At 62.0% G+C, this 20906-nt stretch overlaps 4 protein-coding genes across 4 annotated transcripts in view; 2 read left to right on the top strand and 2 right to left on the bottom strand.

The window, feature by feature from the left end:
* Positions 1-864: 864 nt before the first annotated feature.
* F751_4930 (Helicase swr1) lies at positions 865-13520 on the top strand (the record flags this gene model as incomplete). The annotated part of the gene is made up of 28 exons (XM_011401515.1): positions 865-1005; positions 1796-1999; positions 2176-2320; positions 3219-3406; positions 3692-4084; positions 4245-4332; positions 4575-4650; positions 4854-5052; positions 5327-5521; positions 5685-5759; positions 5906-6024; positions 6150-6267; positions 6419-6578; positions 6678-7071; positions 7378-7546; positions 7753-8025; positions 8261-8352; positions 8595-8608; positions 8811-8898; positions 9107-9179; positions 9377-9610; positions 9813-9900; positions 10158-10231; positions 10483-10692; positions 10982-11137; positions 11323-12028; positions 12382-13261; positions 13319-13520. 28 exons carry the CDS (start codon positions 865-867, stop codon positions 13518-13520), a joined length of 5754 nt encoding a protein of 1917 aa, XP_011399817.1.
* Positions 13521-13925: 405 nt separating this feature from the next.
* Positions 13926-15712, bottom strand: F751_4929 (Desiccation-related protein PCC13-62; the record flags this gene model as incomplete). The annotated part of the gene is made up of 5 exons (XM_011401514.1): positions 13926-14099; positions 14452-14871; positions 15011-15112; positions 15254-15445; positions 15566-15712. 5 exons carry the CDS (start codon positions 15710-15712, stop codon positions 13926-13928), a joined length of 1035 nt encoding a protein of 344 aa, XP_011399816.1.
* A 3353-nt stretch (positions 15713-19065) lies between these two features.
* On the top strand, positions 19066-19833 carry F751_4928 (50S ribosomal protein L21, chloroplastic; the record flags this gene model as incomplete). Its single annotated transcript, XM_011401513.1, has 3 exons — positions 19066-19110; positions 19377-19511; positions 19663-19833. The coding sequence occupies 3 exons, from the start codon at positions 19066-19068 to the stop codon at positions 19831-19833; spliced, it is 351 nt and encodes a 116-aa protein (XP_011399815.1).
* Positions 19834-20103: 270 nt separating this feature from the next.
* The window catches only part of F751_4927 (putative membrane protein), a gene marked incomplete at both ends in the record, with an annotated part of 3612 nt that continues 2809 nt past the window's right edge, over positions 20104-20906 (bottom strand). Inside the window, 2 exons of the mRNA XM_011401512.1 lie at positions 20104-20426; positions 20646-20740. Of these exons, the coding sequence (XP_011399814.1) occupies positions 20104-20426; positions 20646-20740 (418 nt within the window). The remainder of the gene's footprint in view (positions 20427-20645; positions 20741-20906) is intronic.

Below are 20906 nucleotides of genomic sequence, written 5' to 3'. Positions count from 1 at the left end.
CCTGGAGCTTTTGTGCTCCCCGTGCGCCATGCAGAGTGCAGCCCCGGGTTGATGATTTCTCGAATTTCCAAGGTATGCAACAATGCGCCTTTCCTCTTGTTCACAGTGCACTTTCAAGGCACGGACGGCCAGCAGAAGAACAGCCTTGCACAGCATCAGTAAACGTGAAAGACCTGCCATTGGATTTCGCCACCATCTATTGCAATGGTTTCCTGAGTCGAGCGAGTGCATATTCCCTATGATCCACAGCAAGGGGGGGGGGAGATGTCCCACTATCAATTCAAGGAGCACGGGATCGGTTCTCCCGCCAGCCACGTCACACGCAACTGGTTCTGGGCTCGACCGGAAAGGGTTCGCGAGAGTCCTTTAAGCACGCGTAAGCGATCGAATAAGACGGAATCAGTCGAATCCGAGAACACTCCGGCAAAAGTTGCCAAGGATGACGGCGAACCGTCTTTTGTCTGGCCGACCCGAGCACACCACTAATTGAGGGCCCGAGCCTATCTGGCCCATTGCCCGTGCAGAGCCCCAAACTCCTTCACAGACGCGATAAAATGGCCTGAAACATCTCGAATCGACGAATGGATTGGTGCAAGGGGTCCGATCGGCGGAGTAAGCGATAGGTGAGGAAGACGTCCACAGCACGGCTCAAAGGAAGCCTCCTTCGACTCCACTCATGCTCAATCAGGTCTCAGCAATGCTCTGATATCTCCTGTCGGGGTATGTTTGGGAGGTCTTATTGCCCTGGGGTGCCTGCATGCGGTTGCTGGCCCAGCATGGCGTTGTTGCCAGACTCCTTGTGCTATACTCCATGCACCGCCTGCAACCTCGCGGCATCCCACCTGCAGACCGCATCTGACTGCCATGGCATCCTCGGATGACGAGGTCCATCATGGCTCCTACCTGGGTGACTCCCAGTGGGAGGACGACCAATCCCAGGAGGACGTACGAGACAGAGTCGTCAAGCAAGCGGCGGTCATCCGCGACATGCGGGCAGCCACCAAGGTGCGGAGGGGAGGCTCGGCTAACTGAAACCGGTGTGCAGGCTGCGCGGCTGTCCAGGGCTTTGGAGGCTAGCCCTGCTCTGTCCTGCTCGCCAGCTTGTCCCTTCCTGCAGATGACCAGGATCGGCCCGATTTTGTCGTGGCAGATGGCGGTGATCGCTTGCCACTGCCCTTGCTGGCTGCATTTTGTGTGGCTGCATGATTGAAAGCATCGCGAGCCATCCTTTCTGCTCACATACTGTTCCCTCCCAACATCCTGTTCCCTGATCATCCCTCGATTTTCTCTGCCGCCAGGTCCCTCCTTGGCCAGAGCCCAAGCGGGGGGAATCACATCGTGACCATCTTCTCGAGGAGATGACGGTGCGCGCTTTCCAGTGTTATACGGCCCGTGATGGCCCATGCACATTGGATGATGGGTTGAGTGTGTTTGAGATAGATTAAATGGCCAGCCTCCAACAATGGTCCTACAGCAAATCGATTCATGACCGACCCTTCACCATTTGTCGCTCATACTTTCCCCCTCTCCCTGTGTGTCAGTGGCTGGCAAAGGAATTCCAGAAAGAAAGAGCCTGGAAGGAGAAACAGGCACGCCGATTCGCCCACGCCGTGAGTTGGGGCGAAGACGGGTGTCTCTTTATGGGCTGAGGAGATGGCTGGCTTGTTGGGGAGCTGGCAGGCGGCAAGAGGCTCCCATGCAGGCTGTGAGGGGCGCCGGTGCCCCATCCTGGTGGCGTACAGGCCCTGCCTGGCACGGGTCCCGACTCCTGGCCTGACATGCTGCCCCAACCCAGGTGGCGCGCTCCAACAAGGATCTTGAATCCAGGGTCCTGGTCCGGGCCAGGGAGGAGGAGAGGGCGCTGCGGCGGCGGGCGGCCTGGATCGGCAAGGAGGTCATGTCCTTTTGGGAAAAGGCGGGACGCGTGGTCGCCCACCGACGTCGCACGGAGATGGATGCACGCAAGAAGGAGATCATGGACAAGCAGGTTGGTGCGGAGGTGGGGGCGACAGACAGATGCAAAGGGTTATAAGTGGTCGTTGCGGGATCTAATTGCCCCTGGCGTCGGGCTCCGCCCTGCTACCAACGGTGTTGGCCCCATGCCGGCTGCCTGTGGCTGCTCCCATGGAGTCTGCTGGCCGCACCTCACCCCCTGCCCCTCGTCGACCGCCACAGCTGGATTTCCTGCTGGGCCAGACTCAAAAGTACTCTAGCATGCTGGCAGAGAGGCTGGGGACAGAGGAGGGCGGAGACCTGGGACCTGCGCCCCGCTGCGCCAGCCCGGCCGGCCAGGCGGTTCCCCGGGAGGCCAAGACCAGCGGTGACGGCGAGGAGCCGCCCGCTGCACCTGCCACTGACCCTGCAGTTCGATCAGGTGGAGATGCACCGGGAGCAGGTCGACAGGCGATGGACATCGACTCCCTGCCTCCAGCAGCACATGCTGCGGCTGTCATGGACCTTGATGGGCTGGGCAGCGAGTGTGGCCCCCATGCCGAGGCTCATCTGAGTGCCTTGCGAGCAATGGGCTCTGCAGGGCATGACTCTGCAGGGCCTGCCTCCAGGGACGACAGTGCCGGGACGTCGGGCGCCGTGCTGATGCAGGCTGCGGTGGCTGACGAGGCGGAGGATGCCTCGGGCGACTATGTGGGCGACTCCGACGATGCTGACGACGAGGCGACCCTGGAGGAGGAGGAGGCGGCTGCGCTCGCTGAAGGCTACAGCCGACAGGCCGAGAAGGAGGAGATCGATGGGCTGGCGGCGGATGCAGATGTGCCCCTGGAACAGCTACTGGCAGCGTATGGAGTTCCTGTGGCTGAGCGACAGGGCTTGAAGGCCGTGGCGGTTGGGAATGGCCGTGCACATGAAGGGCCCGAGTCACCCCAGACTGCAGAGCTTGCAGGTTCCCGCCTGGCAGAGGAGGGCCTGGACGATCTGGACAGCGTGGAGGCAGAGCTGGACGGGGGTGCGGGTGGTGCGGGTGGTGAGGTTGGCTGTTTCTGGGCTCTTGACTCGGGATACAGCTTTGATGGGTCAAGTCTGCCCTTTGCAGGGTTGGATAGTGGGGCATCACGTCTGGCTGCATTGCACCAAGCTGTTGTCCTTTCAGCCATGGCACTTCACGATCAGAAACAGCCACCTCTGCCACGAGGCTCACTGTTCTGATCTCCACTCACCAGTTTGTCATGCCCAAGCCATTCCAACCCACACTAAATTGCCAGAGTATGGTGCTGACTCCGACGACGCCGACGACGAGGCGACCCTGGAGGAGGAGGAGGCGGCTGCGCTCGCTGAAGGCTACAGCCGACAGGCCGAGAAGGAGGAGATCGATGGGCTGGCGGCGGATGCAGATGTGCCCCTGGGGCAGCTGCTGGCGGCGTATGGAGTTCCTGTGGCTGAGCAGCGGGCGGTGGGTACTGGGGTTGCAGCAGCCAGCCTGGCGCCTTCTTCAGCGCCACCCGTCGGCGGTCAGTTCCTTGCGGCCGGTGCGTCGCGGTCTCGCCTGGCGGAAGAGGGGCTGGACTGCGCGGCGCTGGACCAAGAAGGCGACGGGGATGATCCGGAGGAGTATGGCGCGGACTCAGACGACGCCGACGACGAGGCCACGCTGGAGGAGGAGGAGGCTGCGGCGGCGGCCGACGGGGAGGCGGCCGCGGAGCGGCAGGCGGAGGAGCTGGCGGGGCTTGCGGACGAGGCGGAGATGGACCTCGCGGATCTCATGGCGCGTTACGGCTACGTTCGGCCCGGGTCGGGGGAGGAGTGGGAGCAAGAAGGCGCGGCGCGTGAGCAGGAGGCAGCCACGAGGCGGGACGCCGAGGAAGGGACCGGCCGGCGAGGCACGGACGCAGCTGGCGGCGCACCCCCGCAGCTCGGGGCCCCGGCGACGGCGGGCACGCAAGCTGTTTCTGTGTCGGGGGTTGATGGTGCCGTGCCTTCCTCTGCCCCCGCCCCTGGCCACTCTGCCCTCGCCACCGAGGAGGAGGGGGAGGGCCCCGCCGGCGACCAGACCATGGCGGGGGCCCTGGCGGCCATGGCCCAGGTCCAGCCCACGGGACACACCCTGGACACCACCCACGTCGTGACCCAGGTGTGTGCGCTGGGCTGTGTTTTGGAGACGGGTGTGGCTGTGCCGAGAAACACGCTGCGTTCTCTTCGCGGCACGTGGGAGACCCCCTGTTTAAAGATACAGACCCTTCCCATACCCGACCGACAATGGCATGACCTGGCACCGGCTGCCCTGCCCGCAGACCCCCTTCCTCCTCAAGGGCACGCTGCGGGAGTACCAGCACATCGGCCTGGACTGGCTGGTCACCCTGTATCAGAAACGACTCAATGGTGTGTGGGTGTGTTGTTTTGGGGGAGTTGGGGCCGGAGTGATGACCACCTCCAGGACACCACTTCTGTTCCGGGTTCCCAGATGGTGTGTCAGTGGTGGGGTGACGCCCCTGGGGCCAGAAACAGCAGGGGTGTGACCCTGGGGGTGCGACTCACAAGCAGTGGCGCGCGCCGAGGAGGGGTGTGGCAGGGAGCACTTCCTTTGGTCGAGCTCGTCAATCTTGCCCCCATTCGCACCGCAGGCATCCTGGCGGACGAGATGGGGCTGGGCAAAACCATCCAGACCATCTCCCTGCTGAGCCACCTCGCCTGCGAGAAGTGAGCGACCGCTGTTTCTCTGGGGAGCGGCACATGGATTCATTTCGGATGTTCAGTGTTTGATGTCGGAAAATGCCTGCAGGCCCCTCTTCCACTGCACTCCTGCCCTCACTTCCCACGGCCTGGTGAGCATTTGTCTGGAGCATTGCACAAGACCCTCCCCCACGGAAGTTCCCCCAAGTTCCCCCCTTTCAACTCAACAGGGGTGACTGGGGTCCGCACCTGGTGGTGGTGCCAACCTCGGTCATGCTGAACTGGGAGATGGAGTTCAAGAAGTGGTGCCCCGCCTTCAAGCTGCTCACCTACTATGGCAGCGTCAAGGAGCGGGCGGCCAAGCGCCAGGGCTGGTCCAAGCCCAACGCCTTCCACGTCTGCATCACCTCCTACACCCTGGTCTTGCAGGTGGGCGCGTCGCTGGAGTGTCAGGGTCCCTGCATGCGAGGGAGGTTGGGCTGGAGGGTGGGGTGGGGACCATGGGGCACTGTAGACCCGGGAAAATGCAGGTCCCTGCTGTCGAGGAGCATCATGAAACATGCACGTGTGTATGCCTGTCAAAGAGGCGCCATGCTCTGCTGTTTTGGTTTATTGGGTTGTCGACGACCCGTTGGCTTACCTTCCTTCACCCTGGCGGGCAAGGGAACCCCCCTCCACCCCGGCACCCCTCCCCCGCGCACAGGATGCTCGCATGTTCAAGCGGAAGAAGTGGAAGTACCTGATCCTGGACGAGGCGCACATGATCAAGAACTGGAAGAGCCAGCGCTGGCAGACCCTGCTCAACTTCAACTCCAAACGGCGCCTGCTCATCACCGGCACGCCGCTGCAGAACGACCTGATGGAGCTTTGGAGCCTCATGCACTTCCTCATGCCCCAGGTCGGTGTGCGGGTGGAAAGGGGGAATGTGTCTGGTCGGGGCCAGCTCACAGCTGTACCGCCCGACGAAATTGATGGGTTGTGTAGGGCCGTGACGGTGTGTTGCACGATCAGCTGGTCGACCCAGAGGTGTTCGATCCCTCCCCCCAACCCAACACACACAGGTGTTTGCGAGCCACGCCCAGTTCAAGGACTGGTTCTCCAACCCCCTGACGGGAATGGTGGAGGGGTCTGCCGAGGTGAGGCTGCTTGCTGAGGGGTAGCCAGTGGCTGGTGCGCGTGAGGGCCTGAGTGGGCCTTGCCCCATCGCGCATGAGCACACAGCCGGGCTTGATGACTACCACTGGGAGCATGAGCCAGCCCCACCCCCCGCCCTGCCCTGCAGATGAACCGCGCCATTGTGGAGAGGCTGCACGCCGTCCTCCGCCCCTTCCTCCTGCGCCGCCTGAAGAGGGACGTGGAGAAGCAGCTGCCCGCCAAGCACGAGCACGTGGTGTACTGCAGGTACTGCAAAGGCCGTCAAGCATAGGAACGGTGGGACCCTTGATGCATGTTGCGGCTGCAACTGGTTTCCGCTCAAGGCATCCTTGACCCAGGTTCCCTCACTTGCCGGTGTGCCCCACCCCCAGGCTGTCCAAGCGCCAGCGCCAGCTGTACGAGGAGTACATGGCCTCCAGCGGGACGCGGGCGACGCTGGCCACCGGCAACTTCCTGGGCATCATCAACTGCCTCATGCAGCTGCGCAAGGTGGGTGGATGTGTTGGATGGTGTGGCCAGGCCGCGCCTGGCCTGGGGTTCATGTATACCTCTGCATCCAGAGCCCCTGCAGCTTCCTGCTGTAGCTCATGGCACGTAGAATGCCGCCCTCCACACCCTCCTACCGCCCCGCCCTGCCCAGGTGTGCAATCACCCAGACCTGTTTGAGCCCAGGCCCATCATCTCAGCCTTCGACATGGTGCCCGGGCTGGAGTTCCGCGTGCCTGGCTTGGTGGCGTGTAACCTGCTTTCCTTAGACCAGAGTCTGCGGCAAGGGGGGCCCTTTGACGCCCTTCGATACGGTGCGAGGGGGGTAAATTGTTGTAGGAAGGGTCCATCAAATCTCCAATGTATTTGTTCACAGTACAAACTACCTCCTAACCGCCCCCCCCCCCTCCCAGGCACGGCCCTGTGGGCAGCGCTTGCGACCCGTGCCGCCGCCGAGCTGGCGGCCTCGTGCGTCATCGGTGCCTGCACCGAGTCGGAGACGCGCTCGAGATTGCTGCCCACCCAGGCCCTCGTCTCCGGCTCCCTGGCGTGCGCCCTGGGCTGGGAGCCCAGCACCGCGGCCCTGCAGGCGGTGCATGCAGCCCTGGGGCAGCTGGCGGCGAGGGCGAGGGCGTGGCGGGCCGGGCGCCTGGCCGCGATGGGCGGCCTGTCGGCGCTGCGCGCCGGCGCCGCCCTGCCGCCGGTGGGCGTCGACGCGGAGGCGCTGCTGCGCCTGGAAAGGCCCGAGGACGTCCACAGGCTGGACGCCAGCCGCTGTCGGCACCTGGAAGTCTCCGAGTTTTTGAAGTGAGTCGGGGCGCTGGGTGGATTACCGGGTGGTTGTTGAAGCGGTGACGGGTGGTTGAGTGGGTGAAGTCGATGCCTGGTGCCTTTGCGTGGTGGTGGAATGGGTTGACAGTGTGAGTGCAAGCTTGCAATGGGGGGAATTGGGTGGAAGGCAGCTCCATGCACATGCTGGCAGGAGGTGCAAAGGACTGTGGGGGCATAAGAGGCGAACATCGAGCAGATGGCAGAGCTGGAGGATGTTGTTCTCTTGCACTCTGGAGTACATCCCGCTTTCTTACAAACTTGGCCCACCTGCTCCACACCCAGGGAGGCGATCCTGCTCCCGGAAGCACGCCTGGCGCGGATGGAGGACCTCCTCCTGACCTTCCTGTGCTACATCCCAAAGGCGCGGGCCCCGGCACCCACCCTGGTTTGTTCCCGCCCAGACCCCAGCTCGGTTGTCGCAGCAGCCGCCGCCTCCCGGGCCCTGGCACAGGTATATTTTTTGGGGGGGGGTTATGACTTGGGAGGGGTGTAAATGTGTGTGTGAAGGTACGCCAGCCTCTTTCCTGCGTCGCTCATTGCCTGGTGTATCGCAGGTCACCAATGCATGTAATGTCGGCACCCCACACCTACCAACGGCTTGCTCGCCGTCTCACCTCCTCATAATCCCCCCCATCCTCCAAACAAACCCATGTGCAGACCTGGTACAGCAGGGGGGAGGTGCTGCACCTCGCCCGCACCCGCACCAGCCTCTTCTTCCCTGACAAGCGGCTGATCCAGTTCGACTCGGGCAAGCTCCAGGAACTGGCGGGGCTGCTGGCGCGGCTGAAGGCGGGCGGCCACCGTGCGCTCATCTTCACCCAGATGTCCAAGATGCTGGATGTGCTGGAGAGCTTCCTCAGCCTGCAGGGCCACACCTACGTCCGCCTGGACGGGGCCACCAAGCCGGAGCAGCGCCAGATGCTCATGCAGGTATGGGGTTGAGGGCAGCGATGCCCTGCGTGGGTGGCTGATGTTTGTGTTTGGGGACGGGGGCGGGGACCAGAGTCTTACTATTGGTGAGAGGGGTCGAGGGAGGAGGGGCGATGGCAAGATTTACTGGAGCAGCATGACACCCCTATCACCCAGAAGGAGGTGCTGGCTCTGCGCCTCGACCTTTCCCACCTCCCTTCCTCATCAAGCCTCCTCTCCCATCAACCCACCTCAGCGCTTCAACACGGATCCCAAGATATTCTGTTTCATCCTTTCCACCCGGTCGGGTGGGGTCGGCATGAACCTGGTGGGCGCCGACACCGTCATGTGAGTCCACGCCGGCTGGGTTGATCAATGCGGTGCACGACTGTATGTGGATTGGGACGGCCAGGCATGACGTGTCAAGAATGCATTGATTGGGCACCATGGGTGGTGGCATGGCGCAACCTGAGAGAGCAAATCTGCGACATGCTTGCTGATGAAAGAATGCACTCAGCAATCCCTCACAGCAACCTCTTCCCATCACCTAGAATCCATGCGACACACCCAACGCACACTTCCTTTTGCAGATTCTACGACTCAGGTGTGACGCACCCAGTCAGGCCGCTGCACCGGGCTGGCTGGCTGACTGGCTGCCCTCCTGAGTCTGCTTTGGGGTCTCCTTATTGTTTGGGGTCTGCACAGTATGCACAAGCTTGCTCAGCAAGGCCACACTGGGCCGGCTCCATCAGCATGACCTCACAAGAATCATGCGCGCTGCATCACTCTCCATACCCTCCTCGCAGACTGGAATCCGGCCATGGATGCCCAGGCTCAGGACAGGTGCCACCGCATCGGACAGACCCGCGAGGTGCACATCTACCGCATGATCAGGTACTGAGCAGCGCATACCAGCTGGGTGTGTTGGCAATGGGAGCCTGTGGGTGCTGATCTCGTGGTTTCAGGGAGAAGCATCGTTGGTACTATCAACAGTGCAACTCCAAGCCCATGAGGAGGAGCCTGCAATGAACAATTCTGTAGCCCTGGACCGGCCAAGGAGCTTTTGTCTAAACCCTCCTTCCGGCATCCACCCTGCGTGCAGCCAGCACACCATCGAAGAGAACATCCTGAAGAAGTCTGACCAAAAACGCCAGCTCGACTTCTTGGCCATCCAGGTAGGTTGCCGGATCTTGGGCAGATAAGATGGGAGAGCTGAAGGGGCATGGACTCGTGTCTGTGCATGCCCCATCACCCGTCATGTAGTCACCAAAGCCATGAATTGGGGGCAACATCATCACTAGCAAGGGATCCATGACCTATATCGAAGCGGGCATACTTCATCACCCAGCCCCCTCCCTTCCCTATCGCACAGTCTGGCGGCTTTACCACAGAGATGCTCACCAAGCTTGATCCTGCCACTCTTATCGCTGAGACGGCGATGGGTCTGAAGGTGGGGGATCCGGCCTCCGGGCATGGTGTGAGCGTCAAGGAGCCATCCTCTGACGAGGTGGCGGCCGCCATGGCCGCCGCCGAGGACGAGGGGGATGCCGCGGCAGCCACTGCGCTTGCCAAAGAAACCGCGGCGGAGATGGACGAGTTCACCAAGGTGTGCACAGATCTCACTGGAGGCACGCGGCGGAGGCCAATTTTGCGTATGATGGGTATTGTATCGGCGCATGATCAGCCCGAGGGGTGTTCTGTCCTTGACCATCATACTTGCATGCGTGCAGGATCCCCTTCCAGGAGTGGATGCTGGGGAGAAGGAGGAGGGTGAGGAGGACGAGGACAAGAAGAGTGGTGCCCGCGAGTCATCTGCTGCTGCTGCCTCTTCGTCGTCCCCCGAGGCAGCCACGGTGGACGAGGCAGCCGCAGGCACGGCGGAGGCAGTAGATGAAGGTGTGGGTCCAGGGCATAGGGAGGATTGGACAGATGAGTGACTGCCTCAAGATGACATGGGAAGCTAGGTGTGCTGCAGCATCTTAAAATCAAGTGCGGATGTCCAACTGGGCATGTCTCGTCGCTGCACACTCTTTGCAAGCCAGCCGGATGCGCCGAGTCAAGCTCGTCAGGCAGATGATGTTGGGTCCATGCCCAGATCAAGTCTCCCGCCCCTGTTTCCTCTCATTCCCAACCCTTTTCCACTGCTTTCCCAGGACCCTTGGCGGCCGATTGGGCCTCTGCCTTGCGACCGGTGGAGCGGTATGCCGTTCGCTGGCTGGAGAATGAGGTCCCCGAGCTGGACCCTGAAACTCTCGCCGCTCAGGCAAGTGAAGGGGGGAGGGGTGCGAACCAAGGCGCGGAGGGGGCTGGGTCGACCTTCGATCCTGCAGCACTCCAATGGCCGCTGAAGGGACAGGTTCCAGCGCTCCAGCCAGGGAGCGGCCCATGATTCACTGCCCTGTCCTGTAAGGAAGCTGGAGCTTCAAGTCCATCACAGAAGTAATCCCCTCTTACCCTCCCCAACACCCTCATCCACAGGTGCAAGCGCAGTACACGGTGGCGGAGTTTGACATCGAGGGCATGGAGGCCGCCGAGGAGGAAAGGGAGGCGGAGATTGACGAGGATGAGGAGCAGACCCTGGTCGCGGACTGGGACACGGGCATGGCCACTGAGGCCTATCGGGCGCAGGTGGAGGCAGCCCAGGCCGAGGCACGAGAGCGGGAAGAGGCCGAGGCGGCCTGGATACAGGTGGAGGAGTTTGGAAAGGGAGGAGGGGGGTATACAACATCTGGGACGGCCATGGTGGTGCTACGCTGGTGACGTCAGTTTCTCAAAGGGATAGGGGCAAGGGTGGGCACGAGAAAGAAAACTTAGTAGGAAATGGAACCCATTGATGGGGGAGGATTCCTCACCCGGCTCTCATCGCTGCCACGCCATATCACTCGACGAGCAGGAGCAGGTTGCGGTGGCCGCGGCCGCGGCGGCGGCGGCAGCAGCGCGCCCGGCCCCCTCCCTGGCCACGGCGTCGGGTGGGAAGCGGGGCAAGGCCGGCGCCAGTCGCGGCGGCGGAGGCAGCAGCGGCGAGGAGGACACCGCCCTGTCGCCGCGGGGCCGGGCGCGAGCTGGAAAGCGCGAGCGGAGGGCGGCGGGGGCCAGCCTGCCCCTGGTGCCCCCGCCGTGGGAGGTCCAGGAGGTGGGTGGGTGAGGTTTTTGTAGGGCAGAGGCTGGTACCTGGAAGTGGTTGGGAGGCCAGGATGTGGTCAGGTTGCAGGGGAAATGGGTCCTGCTCCTGCACCAATAAATTCCCCTCCTGCCGGTGTTAAAATTTTCATTCGAGGGTCTCTCTCTACCTCCCCCCCCCCCCCCCAAAAAAAAAAGGACCTGGTGCTGTGCCTGGCCCTCCAGCACCTGCTCTCGACTGGGCATGGGCGCGAAGAAAGCGCGGCGGCCTGGAGGCTGGTGGCCCATGCCCTGGCCTCCGGGGCCGCCGCCACGACGCAGGCTGGCGTGGGCACCGCCGTCCGCCAGGGCCGCGGCAGGCGCCCGGAGGACTGCGCGGCGCGGTTCGCAGGCATGGCCGCAGCGGCGCAGCGCGGCGACGATGCGGTGCGGCGCGCCGCCGCGGCGCTCGCCGAAGTGCTGAGGGCGGGGTGGAGTGTGCACGGCGGGGAGGATGCGGACGGCCGCGGGCCCGGCGGGCCCATCCCGTGGGGCGACGGTCTCCCCCCCGGCGATGGCGCGGCGGCAGGCAGCGACACGCCAGCGAGGACCGTCGGCCCGTCGCAGGCCGCCGCCGCCGCGGTGGTCGTCGCGCTCTCGGCCGCCCGAGCCCGACAGCGCGCGTCGGGTGCGCGGGGTCTGACCGCGGTGGGCGGCGCCCTGGCGGGCCTCCTGTCCGGTGTCATTGCGGGGCAGCAGGTCAGCCCGGCCGTCAAGACGGAGGGTGCCGGGGACGGCGGTGCCGGAACGGCAGACTTCCCAGAGCCAGGCCAGGTGGAGAGCGTGCTGGCGGCCGTGAGGCAGCGGTGCGGGTCGGGGGCCGCGCGAGTCATCGCGGGGCGGGTGCCGCTGGTCGTCGAGACGGGTGGGTTTTGTGGGTGATTGGCGGAGGTGGGGTTGGGCACTGGCGTTTGCATGCCGGGAGAATGCAGCGCTTTGCAGAGTGGGGTGTGGGGCAAGTGACGGTCTGATGGGAGCCGGTCGGGACCATGCTTGTGGCAGCCTTGAGGCCCAGCCTGGGTTGAGGTGCGAGCAAGCAGTCCTACATTCAAGCTGCTTTGGGACACATTCGTCTGAAGTTCACCTGTCCATGCTCCTGACGCCCTCCGACCGCGGGCTGTCCCTGCATCACCAGGCTCTCTTCCTCCTCCAATGCATCCCTCCTCCACCCCCACCACCCCACTCATCGTGCCACGGCCTCCCCCACCCACCCCGCAGCCCGTATGGAGGGGTGCCGCGCTGCCAGGGAGGCCCTGGAGCACGCCTTCTCCCGGCCGTCCTCGGAGCTCAGCCGGGGGGTGGCCTCCCCGCGTGCGGGGGTTGCCCAGGCGGCTGCAGGGCCCCTCAGCTCCCGACCCCGGACTTCGCTGCGCGCCGGTGTCGCTGCAGCTGTCGCTGCTGCCACCATTCCTGCGCCCTCGGTGGGCCCGGCTCTGGCGCAGCCTCCTGGAGCGTACACTGCGCCGAGGTCGGGCCCTGCACCCGCCGCGTCGCGGCCGGGCGTGCAGCCCCCTAGGGTCGAGGCTGGCCGACAGACGAACGCCTCGCCAACAAGCGGCAGGCTCCAAGGTGGTGTGGAGAGCCACTGGCACGCCGGGCCGGGCAGCCCCAGGCAGTGGGGAGGTGCCGCGGCGCCGGAGGGTGGACAGGCAGGCGCTGGCGGTCGCCCGGGCGCCTCACATCCGGGCGCCTGGCCTGTGCTGCCCGATGGGCGGCCGCCCCAACAATGGGCCCGATCCTCGGGCCCGCAGCCGGGGCCCCGCCCTCGGCCGCTGGCCGCCCCGCAGCCAGGGCCGCACCCGGCCTTCTCCATGCATCCCAATGCAGGGCATCTGCTGCAGGGGGGGCCTCCGGCCCATCATTACCCACTGGGCGGTGCTCCGCCCCAGGCCAGCCTGCAGGGCTTCCCCACGCCCCAGACCCTCCCGGGCGTGCGCCCGCCGGCCCTGTCCAGCCTGTCCCCCCAGCAGCTGGGCATGCTGCTGGCCCACATGCAGGCGCAGCAGGCACAGCAGGCTCGGCTCGCGGCGCTGCACCGTGCCCAGCAGGCCCGCCCCGCGCCCAACCCGGGGCAGCTGCCGCCCGGCTACCTCCAGTGGTTGGCGAGCGCGCAGCAGCAGCAGCAGGCCGCGCAGCAGCAGCAGCAGTTTCCAAGGCCGACGCAGCAGCTCCAGCCAGCGCACGCCCAGCATGCGGTGCAGGGACAGCAGTACGCAGCGGGCGTGGGGTCGGGCCTGGCGGGGGAGCCACGCCTGGCGACAGGGGCTGCCTCGGGGAGTGAGACCTTAGGGTACACACACGTCCCGAATGTCGGTTGGCACCCTCCTGCAGATCCGCAGCTCAATAACGAGCGGTGACTGTGTGCCTTGATCCGTCGTGTTGGACGCTACAAATGAGGGCATGTTGCATTTCAGTGTAACGTGACTATTGTCTGAGTGAGTAGTGAGAGCACAGCGTGAGAGGGTGTCTCCATTGTGATGAAGGAGGGTGTCACGTGCAAGGAGTGAGCATGGTTCTAGTGCTAGATCGAATAAGATTCCCAAGCTTGTCCACTGACATCCAACCTCTGTCCTGTTGAACGTTCACTGACTTACGACACAGACATGGGACATGGTGTATACATAAGACACAGAACCCCACCGTGGGCATGTGCAGACTGGTGACACTTGACGGTAGACAAAAATGGTCAGATTTGGGCACTGGGGAACGTGGCGAAGTGTGTGCACATATGTAGGTGAGCATAAACTCATGTTCACACAGCATCACGGGCTGGATGAAGCGCTCACATTCCCGGGGGGGCTGGGCGCGAAGGGATCCTCCACATCTTTGTAGCTGGAGACAATGGTGTAGGGAGCGTTTGCCATGGCAATAAGCTCGCTTGGGATGGAGGAGGGAGGGCTCAGGGGGTCGGGGGTGTTGATACGCCCATTCACTCCCTGCATGGGGTGAAGAGGAGGGTGAGGATAGTGGGTTGACATAACAGTCTACTGCAGACTTTTCATGATATATGGCAAGCTTAGGAGCAGGTGCAATGTGACCCATCATGTAGATGCTTCAAGACCTTCTCCTAAACAACAATCTCTTCCAGAATTCATACTCACATCAGGGAAGAAGCCTCCAATTCCGTTGCTGGATCCTAGAGTTAGGATGTGCAGGACCTGAAAGGAATCATGAAGGGAAATAGGATGAGGTACGGGTAAAGTTTCAAGTCCACCCCACAATCCATCGTTTTAATGAATTTAGGAATGAACTGTGTTGATCATATCCAATAGATACAGCGTAACCAACCCAATCCACCTGCTGGGGCGTGCGGGAGAGAGTCACACCATTGCCGTCCGTGGGCACGACATTGATGCCACCGCGGTAGGTCAGACCCTGATCAATCTGGACATCCCCGGTGAGGGCCTGGCGGTAGCTCGTCAGCTCCTCCATGACCTCATTGACGGTCTTGCCAAACTCAGGCAGGGTGTCGTTGCGGTGGGTCCACAGGATGTAGCGGTCGGCAGCAGCCTGGTAGCCTGCAGACTGGGCAAGCCCACCCACGAGGTCGACCACAGTGCCATTGCCGTTGATGGCGACAAGCCCGGTCACGCCCTTATCGCCGGTAGCCCCAATCTCCTCCAGGGCAAAGGTGCTGAGCACGAAGTGAACATCGTCCTTGTAGGGGTCCCACTCCACGTTGGTGGTGCCGAGGGCATCGTTGAACAGCTGTGGGTGGCAGGAAGTGGGTGATTTTGTGTAAGGTGTGTGAAATCTTTGCTGGCTGCTGTCTGCGTGGTGCAAAGGATGATAGTCCATTGTGTACCATGCAATCCTGCCTGCACCCTACCCACCCCGTCTCCCTCACCTGCTGGAAACCACCATCAATGTCCAACTGGGGGCAGAAGGGTGCGTCAGCTCCCAGAGCCTCGTGGAGGATGCGAACGTGACCAATCTCGTCACGTGCCACCTGCAAAGGTAGGAGATGTATGGATGATGGAGAATGTATTTCGGTCTTCAAGACCTGATGACACACTTCAGGATCAGGAGGAAACTCTCTTCATCGAGTCCTAAATCATCTCAGACACAACAGATTCGTCCAGCTTCTCACCTCCTCGGACCAGAGCTGGATGTCCCAGGAGAGGTTGGCCTTCTTTCCGCCCATGGGCGATGGGGAGTCGAGCCCGAACAGCTTGGGGTGCATGCCCACGCCAAATGCGGCAAAGGAGTTAAACTCCGCCTCCAAGCACTCGGTGTTGACCAGGAAGGACAGGAGATCCACATCCGTGTACTTCATCTCCGCCTGTGGGGTTGAATGAGGTCAAGGCGTGCACGGTCCATGTGTCGAGGCCGTCCTCCGGTCCGGCATGAATCTGGCCTCAGAGACCCTTGGACACCATCCCACAGGGATCCACCCACTCACCATCAAGGCGCTCCCGATCTCGGCAGTAAGCTTCTGGGCCGCCAGGCCCGTGGCTGTGGCCGAGGGTGGGAGTCCAGCGTTGGAGCCGGGGGGCTGTGCAAAGACTGGTGCGGCTGCCATCAGCATGACCGCTAGAAGAGCCGCCATAACCCTCATGACGTAGATGTGTCCTTGAACGTGGATTACAAATGGTAAAATATATACAACAGTGATTCTTGCAGGCAATTATATACACATCGGAACGCCGGAGCCATGCGGTTTTTAGCGGAATCAAGTCGAGGAGGATGTTGCGGCGCAGCCGGGTGGAAGGTTGGCACGGAGGTTTGTGGCAAGGCGGGACAGCTTCATGGGGAGGAGTTGGCAGCACGTGGCGGTCCCCTCCGAACAAGACTGCGCCCTCGCTCAGTGGGAGGCTATCCTATCGCTGTATTATGGGCAATGTCCTTGGATTATTGCTATAATTACAAATACAGACTGATCCACAGAGGAAGCCTGGCCAATGTGTGGGCGGCACTTGCATGCACCTGCAAATGTCTTCCCACAATCATTTGCATCAAGCTTACAGTTGAGCTTACAACGCACGAAGGGTGTGACGTTGCGCTTGTCTTCACGTATAGCATCACTGAGGCGCAACTGCTTACAGCCACACTCCCAAATGCTTTATGTTTGCACTTCATTCGCCCCCGTCGTTCTCTAGCAAGAGTGCTTCTCCCCCTGCATCGCTTTTGAACTGGAGTTCCGCGAAGTCTGAGAGCAGGACGCGTCGTCGTGCGCAGCTGGGGTTGCTGCGTGTCCTCAGGATGGCTTGGCGGGCACTCAGGGGCGCCTCCTCCCCAGTGCCTGACATCTGCAAGGTGTAGGGGGTGGAAAGTCACTTCGATAAATTAAAGCCTGGATGAAGTCTGAATCCATCATTCTCAGTGTGTCCATTGGATCAAAGGAACGTACAATCCATGGCATAATCAAGCAATGGTATGCCCTACAAACAGACCAATTCCGACAGGGTACCCATGAGTCACCCTTTCAGCCATGCGTCCTGGGGTCCCTTGTTGGTGGCCAGCCTCTCGGCCTTGCCGATCAGGGGAAAAGGGGGCAGAGGCATGCTCTGGTGGGAGGGTGAGGGGCGACGGGGGAGATATGAGATGAGGAAGATGCATCCAACTCTCCCTCTCAAGGCGTTCATGCCTTCAACACACAGATTGATGAGCCCCTTCAAGGGCATGACTGCTGGAAATGCATCTGCCATCAAGGTGCCACTCACCTGAATTGGATCCAGGCATGAATGCTGCCTCCATCAGGCGGTCTGCAAGCTCTGTGTTCAGCCTCAGGGCCGCATCAAGGCGCTGCTGTAGCTGCTCACATGTCAAAGATAGGGAGGGTCTGGTTTGAGCATCATCGCAGCGCCAGTGTCAATCAAGCAAAACTCCAGGCTGACACTCTCACATCCCCTTCCAGAACACACCTTGCGATTGTCTTTGATAAGCTGGTCCACAAGCGCCTCACCGGAGCTGCGGCCATCCTGAGTTCAAGTGGATGCAGTCGGGGAGCTGGCTGGTGGAGGATCCCGTACTGAGAGCGCGAGATTCCAACAGCTTCATGCACTCAACTACAGACAGAGCTGCGTGAGTGATACCCAGGCGCTCTCCTAAATGACTCCAGGCAACAAACCTTCAGGGGACTAATCAGCGTCTCAGCAGGGGCGGGGAGCGTGTTTCTGGTTCGGGACGCCTTTATGAAGTGCTTGGCTGACGACTGCTGCCCCCCTTCCGACACGGCTTCTGCTAGGTGATGGGGCGTTGCCAGGGACTGGTTGCCCGAAGTGCACAAGATGTTCCTGTGCCACTGCCCAGGCAGGGAGTACATCCCATTGTCTGTTTTGCCCATACCTTTTGCAGCAGCCTGGCCACTCTGTGCACAAGAGGCATCAAGCTGCCTGAGTTTACGGTGTCGATTCCGTAAGGCTTCATTCTCTGCCAGGAGTGCGGCTACCTGCTTCTTGAGCCGCTGCAGTTCCCCTGCCACCTGCACGAGGAACACAGACCGGAGTGCTTCAGCGATGCCAGCGCACTGGGGGGGACGTAGTACGCATCCAGTATCTCGAAGGATGTATTGTCCAAGCACATGGTGATGAAGCTGCTAATACGTAGGGCTGTGTGCAGATCCGAGGATCCCCATCTCGAACCCACCGGGTCATCTGGACGGCGGTGAGGGCTGGTGCACAGCCCATCTGGGTCACGAGCATACGAGCGGAGTTGCTGCCTGTCCCCGCCCTGATCCAGGAGGATCCGAAGCAGTGACCTGAAGGTCTGTCCATCGGAGAGAGATCGGGTCATGAAAATGTTTGGTGGGTGCATTTGCCGGATATGGCACCACACCCCCGCCGTACTGCCTCACCTGGACCGCCAGCTTGCCTCCCACGATCACCGCAATGCCAACCTCGACGCCAAGGCCTGATGTTGACACGAGAGCACGGCGCGCCAGTCCGAGGGTGCTGTTCATGGCGGGGGATCGGTCCGCAATCCAGAGGTGAGGGCGCGGGAGGAAGTAGAGAATGTCCGGATTCGGGGCGGGATATACCACCAGTTGTCGGCAGACGGCACGACCGCGGGCTCTGTCAGACGGTTAGTGTCCTTCGAGTGTATACATCCTGAATTTTAGGATGATCGGAGGCAGGGGAGAGAGGTTGTGGGGTGGAGCTGGGGCCTTCTCCCCACCTTCGAAGGCAATGGTACTTGAGCAGGCCCTGCCACCATTGTTACAAGGGTGCAAGACGCCTGTACTCACCATTCTGAACAAGATAATGAAGCCTGGCGGATAACTGCGGATTAGCATACCCAAAGAATCATGCTAGTAGACGGTTACAGTCGCCCAGAGGCAGCTTTGTCATCTGATAATCCACTCTTTTCCTGAAAACAAAGATGTTTTGCTCTTGGTTGTTTAATGAGCGCAATGCATGGATTCGTAGGCATTCATTGCGATGCTGGTCTGCTGGTCGTTGCTGGGGCTGTCGGAGGGTTCGTCCGGCAATGATTTGGAATTCCCGCCAAACCATGGCAATTTGCGCCTCGGCCTCGGGCTTGGTGATAAGCCAGAGTCCTCCCAGCCACTCCAGCGTTGTCGTCGACATCATGGCAGCCGCAATGTCTACGTCTGCATGCACCGCATCCACAAAATGGTGTTCTACGAGACTGAGGGTCTCGCAGCCATTCAAGGCGGGCTGCATCGCCCCTCCCAGGACGCACCACACAGCCCCTCGCTCGACGGGCTCCCAGCTAACATGCAGGGCTGCAGCGGCTGAGGCGGTTCAAGGCATGTTTTGGTGTGCAAGTAATGCCTTGACGTAGCCTGTGCTGCAGCTCTCAGTCGCGAGCGTGCCACCCTGTGCCCCTTTTTCCACCAAGAAAGCAGAGGCGACATCAGACCGGGATGACTCCCAGGTGCCAAGCTATGCACAGAACGTGCCGGCGAGCTACACAGTCGTGGATATTGGAGGTCACCAGATGATTGTGGAGAAGGGCCGGTGGTATGAAGTCAACCGATTGGAGGTATGGAGTGTGTGTGTGTGTGTGTGTGTGTGTGTGTTTTGGGGGGAGAAGGTGAGCTGCTGACCCTGTGTTTTACCGGTTTATTGCTTGCATATGGAGGATTGGACTTGGGGGCTGGTGAGTGGGGCTGTTTAAATACCTGTGCTGCAGTATTGTTTTGTGCATGCACCATATTCTCTGGTTGTTTGGATGACCACCCTGGCATCTAGTCAATAGGAAAACATGTGTCATCAGGTGTCACTCCTCATTCCCATTCCACCACCCAGGCCGCCCCCGGGTCGACAATTCGTCTGGGAAGGGTGCTGGCCCACAAGGCCAACGGCGACATTCGCTTCGGGACGCCCTATTTGGAGGATGTGGCTGTGCACGCCAAGGTCCTAGACCACATGCAGGGCGAGAAGGTGGGTGACTGAGTGGGCAGGGGTGATGGCTGCAGGGGATAGGCAAGGTGGAGGCGGGCGGGCATGCACCCCCTGGTTGCTCGCGTCGCAAGTCTCCGATTGTCCCAATGTCGCGCTCTCAGCCCTGCTACACGCTTCCTCGCATGCGCAGATCACGGTGTTCAAGTACAAGCCCAAGAAGCATTACCGCCGGACCAACGGGCATCGCCAGCAGCTGACGAGGTTCATGGTGACCGAGGTGCTGGAGGGCCAGGAGGCAGGCGAGGCCCCTGTGGCTGTCGTGGATGAGAACCCCGCAGCGGCGACAGAGGAGGCGGCCTGAGAGCAGGCCGTGCAGAGAAGGGAGCTTGGTTGCGGAGGCTTCCATGTGACCGCGCGTCTGTTCTTCGCTGTACCTGAGGAACCCTGCAGGTCCCGCCCCTCTCCAACATGTGCCAGCCTGTATGCAAGCATGCATGTGCTGCGACTGGGGACCAGGCTCCATGCATCCGCTATGGATGTTACAGGCACGAGTCAGAGGACAGGCACGAGGCAGAGGACAGGCACGAGGCAGAGGACGGGCACGACCCCTCGGGCCTCAGGGCGGCACCCCTCACAGCTCCTTGTCTTTGGCTGGGCGGGGTTTCTTTCCCAAGGGTGCCCTCCAGGCTGACTGGGGTAGGGCCTCGAGGCGCGGCAGGTCGGCCCGCAGCCACAGCAGGATGGCCAGGCCTGCCAGGATGCTGAGGGCAGAGACGGTGTAGAAGCCGTCCCTCAGCACGATGCACTCCCCGCCCGCCGCAACGCACGCCGCGTGTGCCGGCGCGGAGTGGCTGTGGCCTGCCGCGGAGGCGGGGCATGTGTCGCCGGGGAGACCGGGGAGGGGCCGCCCGGAGCTGCCGTCAACGCACACCCGCCGCGTCAGGCTGTCCATCGCTGGGAGTGTGTGAGCCCGGGTGGAGGTTTGGGGTGGGGGGAGTGGAGGGAAGCGTGCCAGGGCATCGTACATCGAATCGTGGCGCCAGCGCGCCACTGCAGAGCCTTGCCCTCCTGGTCAGCAATCGAGCCGACCATGGCCCTGTTCGATTCCACGACGGGGAGGGCAGGAAATCCAGGCACACACCCAAGCAATCCCCCCCAAGCCTTCCCTCGCACCCGCAAACACGAAAAACTTGGGGACGGTGATGCCAATGTTGGCGATGGTGTTGAGCAGCGTGAGGTAGGCGCCCCCCATGCTGGGGTCGCTTATTCTGCGACGCATGGAGGAGGATTTGGTGTGAGAAGAGTGTGAGGTCAGGGGTCAGGGGTCCTGCAGGCTGCGCTGCTGGTGAGTGTAACGCCATGAAGAACGGAGCACTCTCGCTCCCCCTCTCCCCCCCCCCCCCCCCCCCCCCCCCCCCCCCCCCACATCCACGA

The sequence above is a fragment of the Auxenochlorella protothecoides genome, assembly GCF_000733215.1.
Source record: "Auxenochlorella protothecoides strain 0710 unplaced genomic scaffold scaffold55, whole genome shotgun sequence".
Taxonomy (NCBI): Eukaryota; Viridiplantae; Chlorophyta; class Trebouxiophyceae; order Chlorellales; family Chlorellaceae; genus Auxenochlorella; species Auxenochlorella protothecoides.
This window is presented reverse-complemented; position numbering and strand designations above follow the sequence as displayed.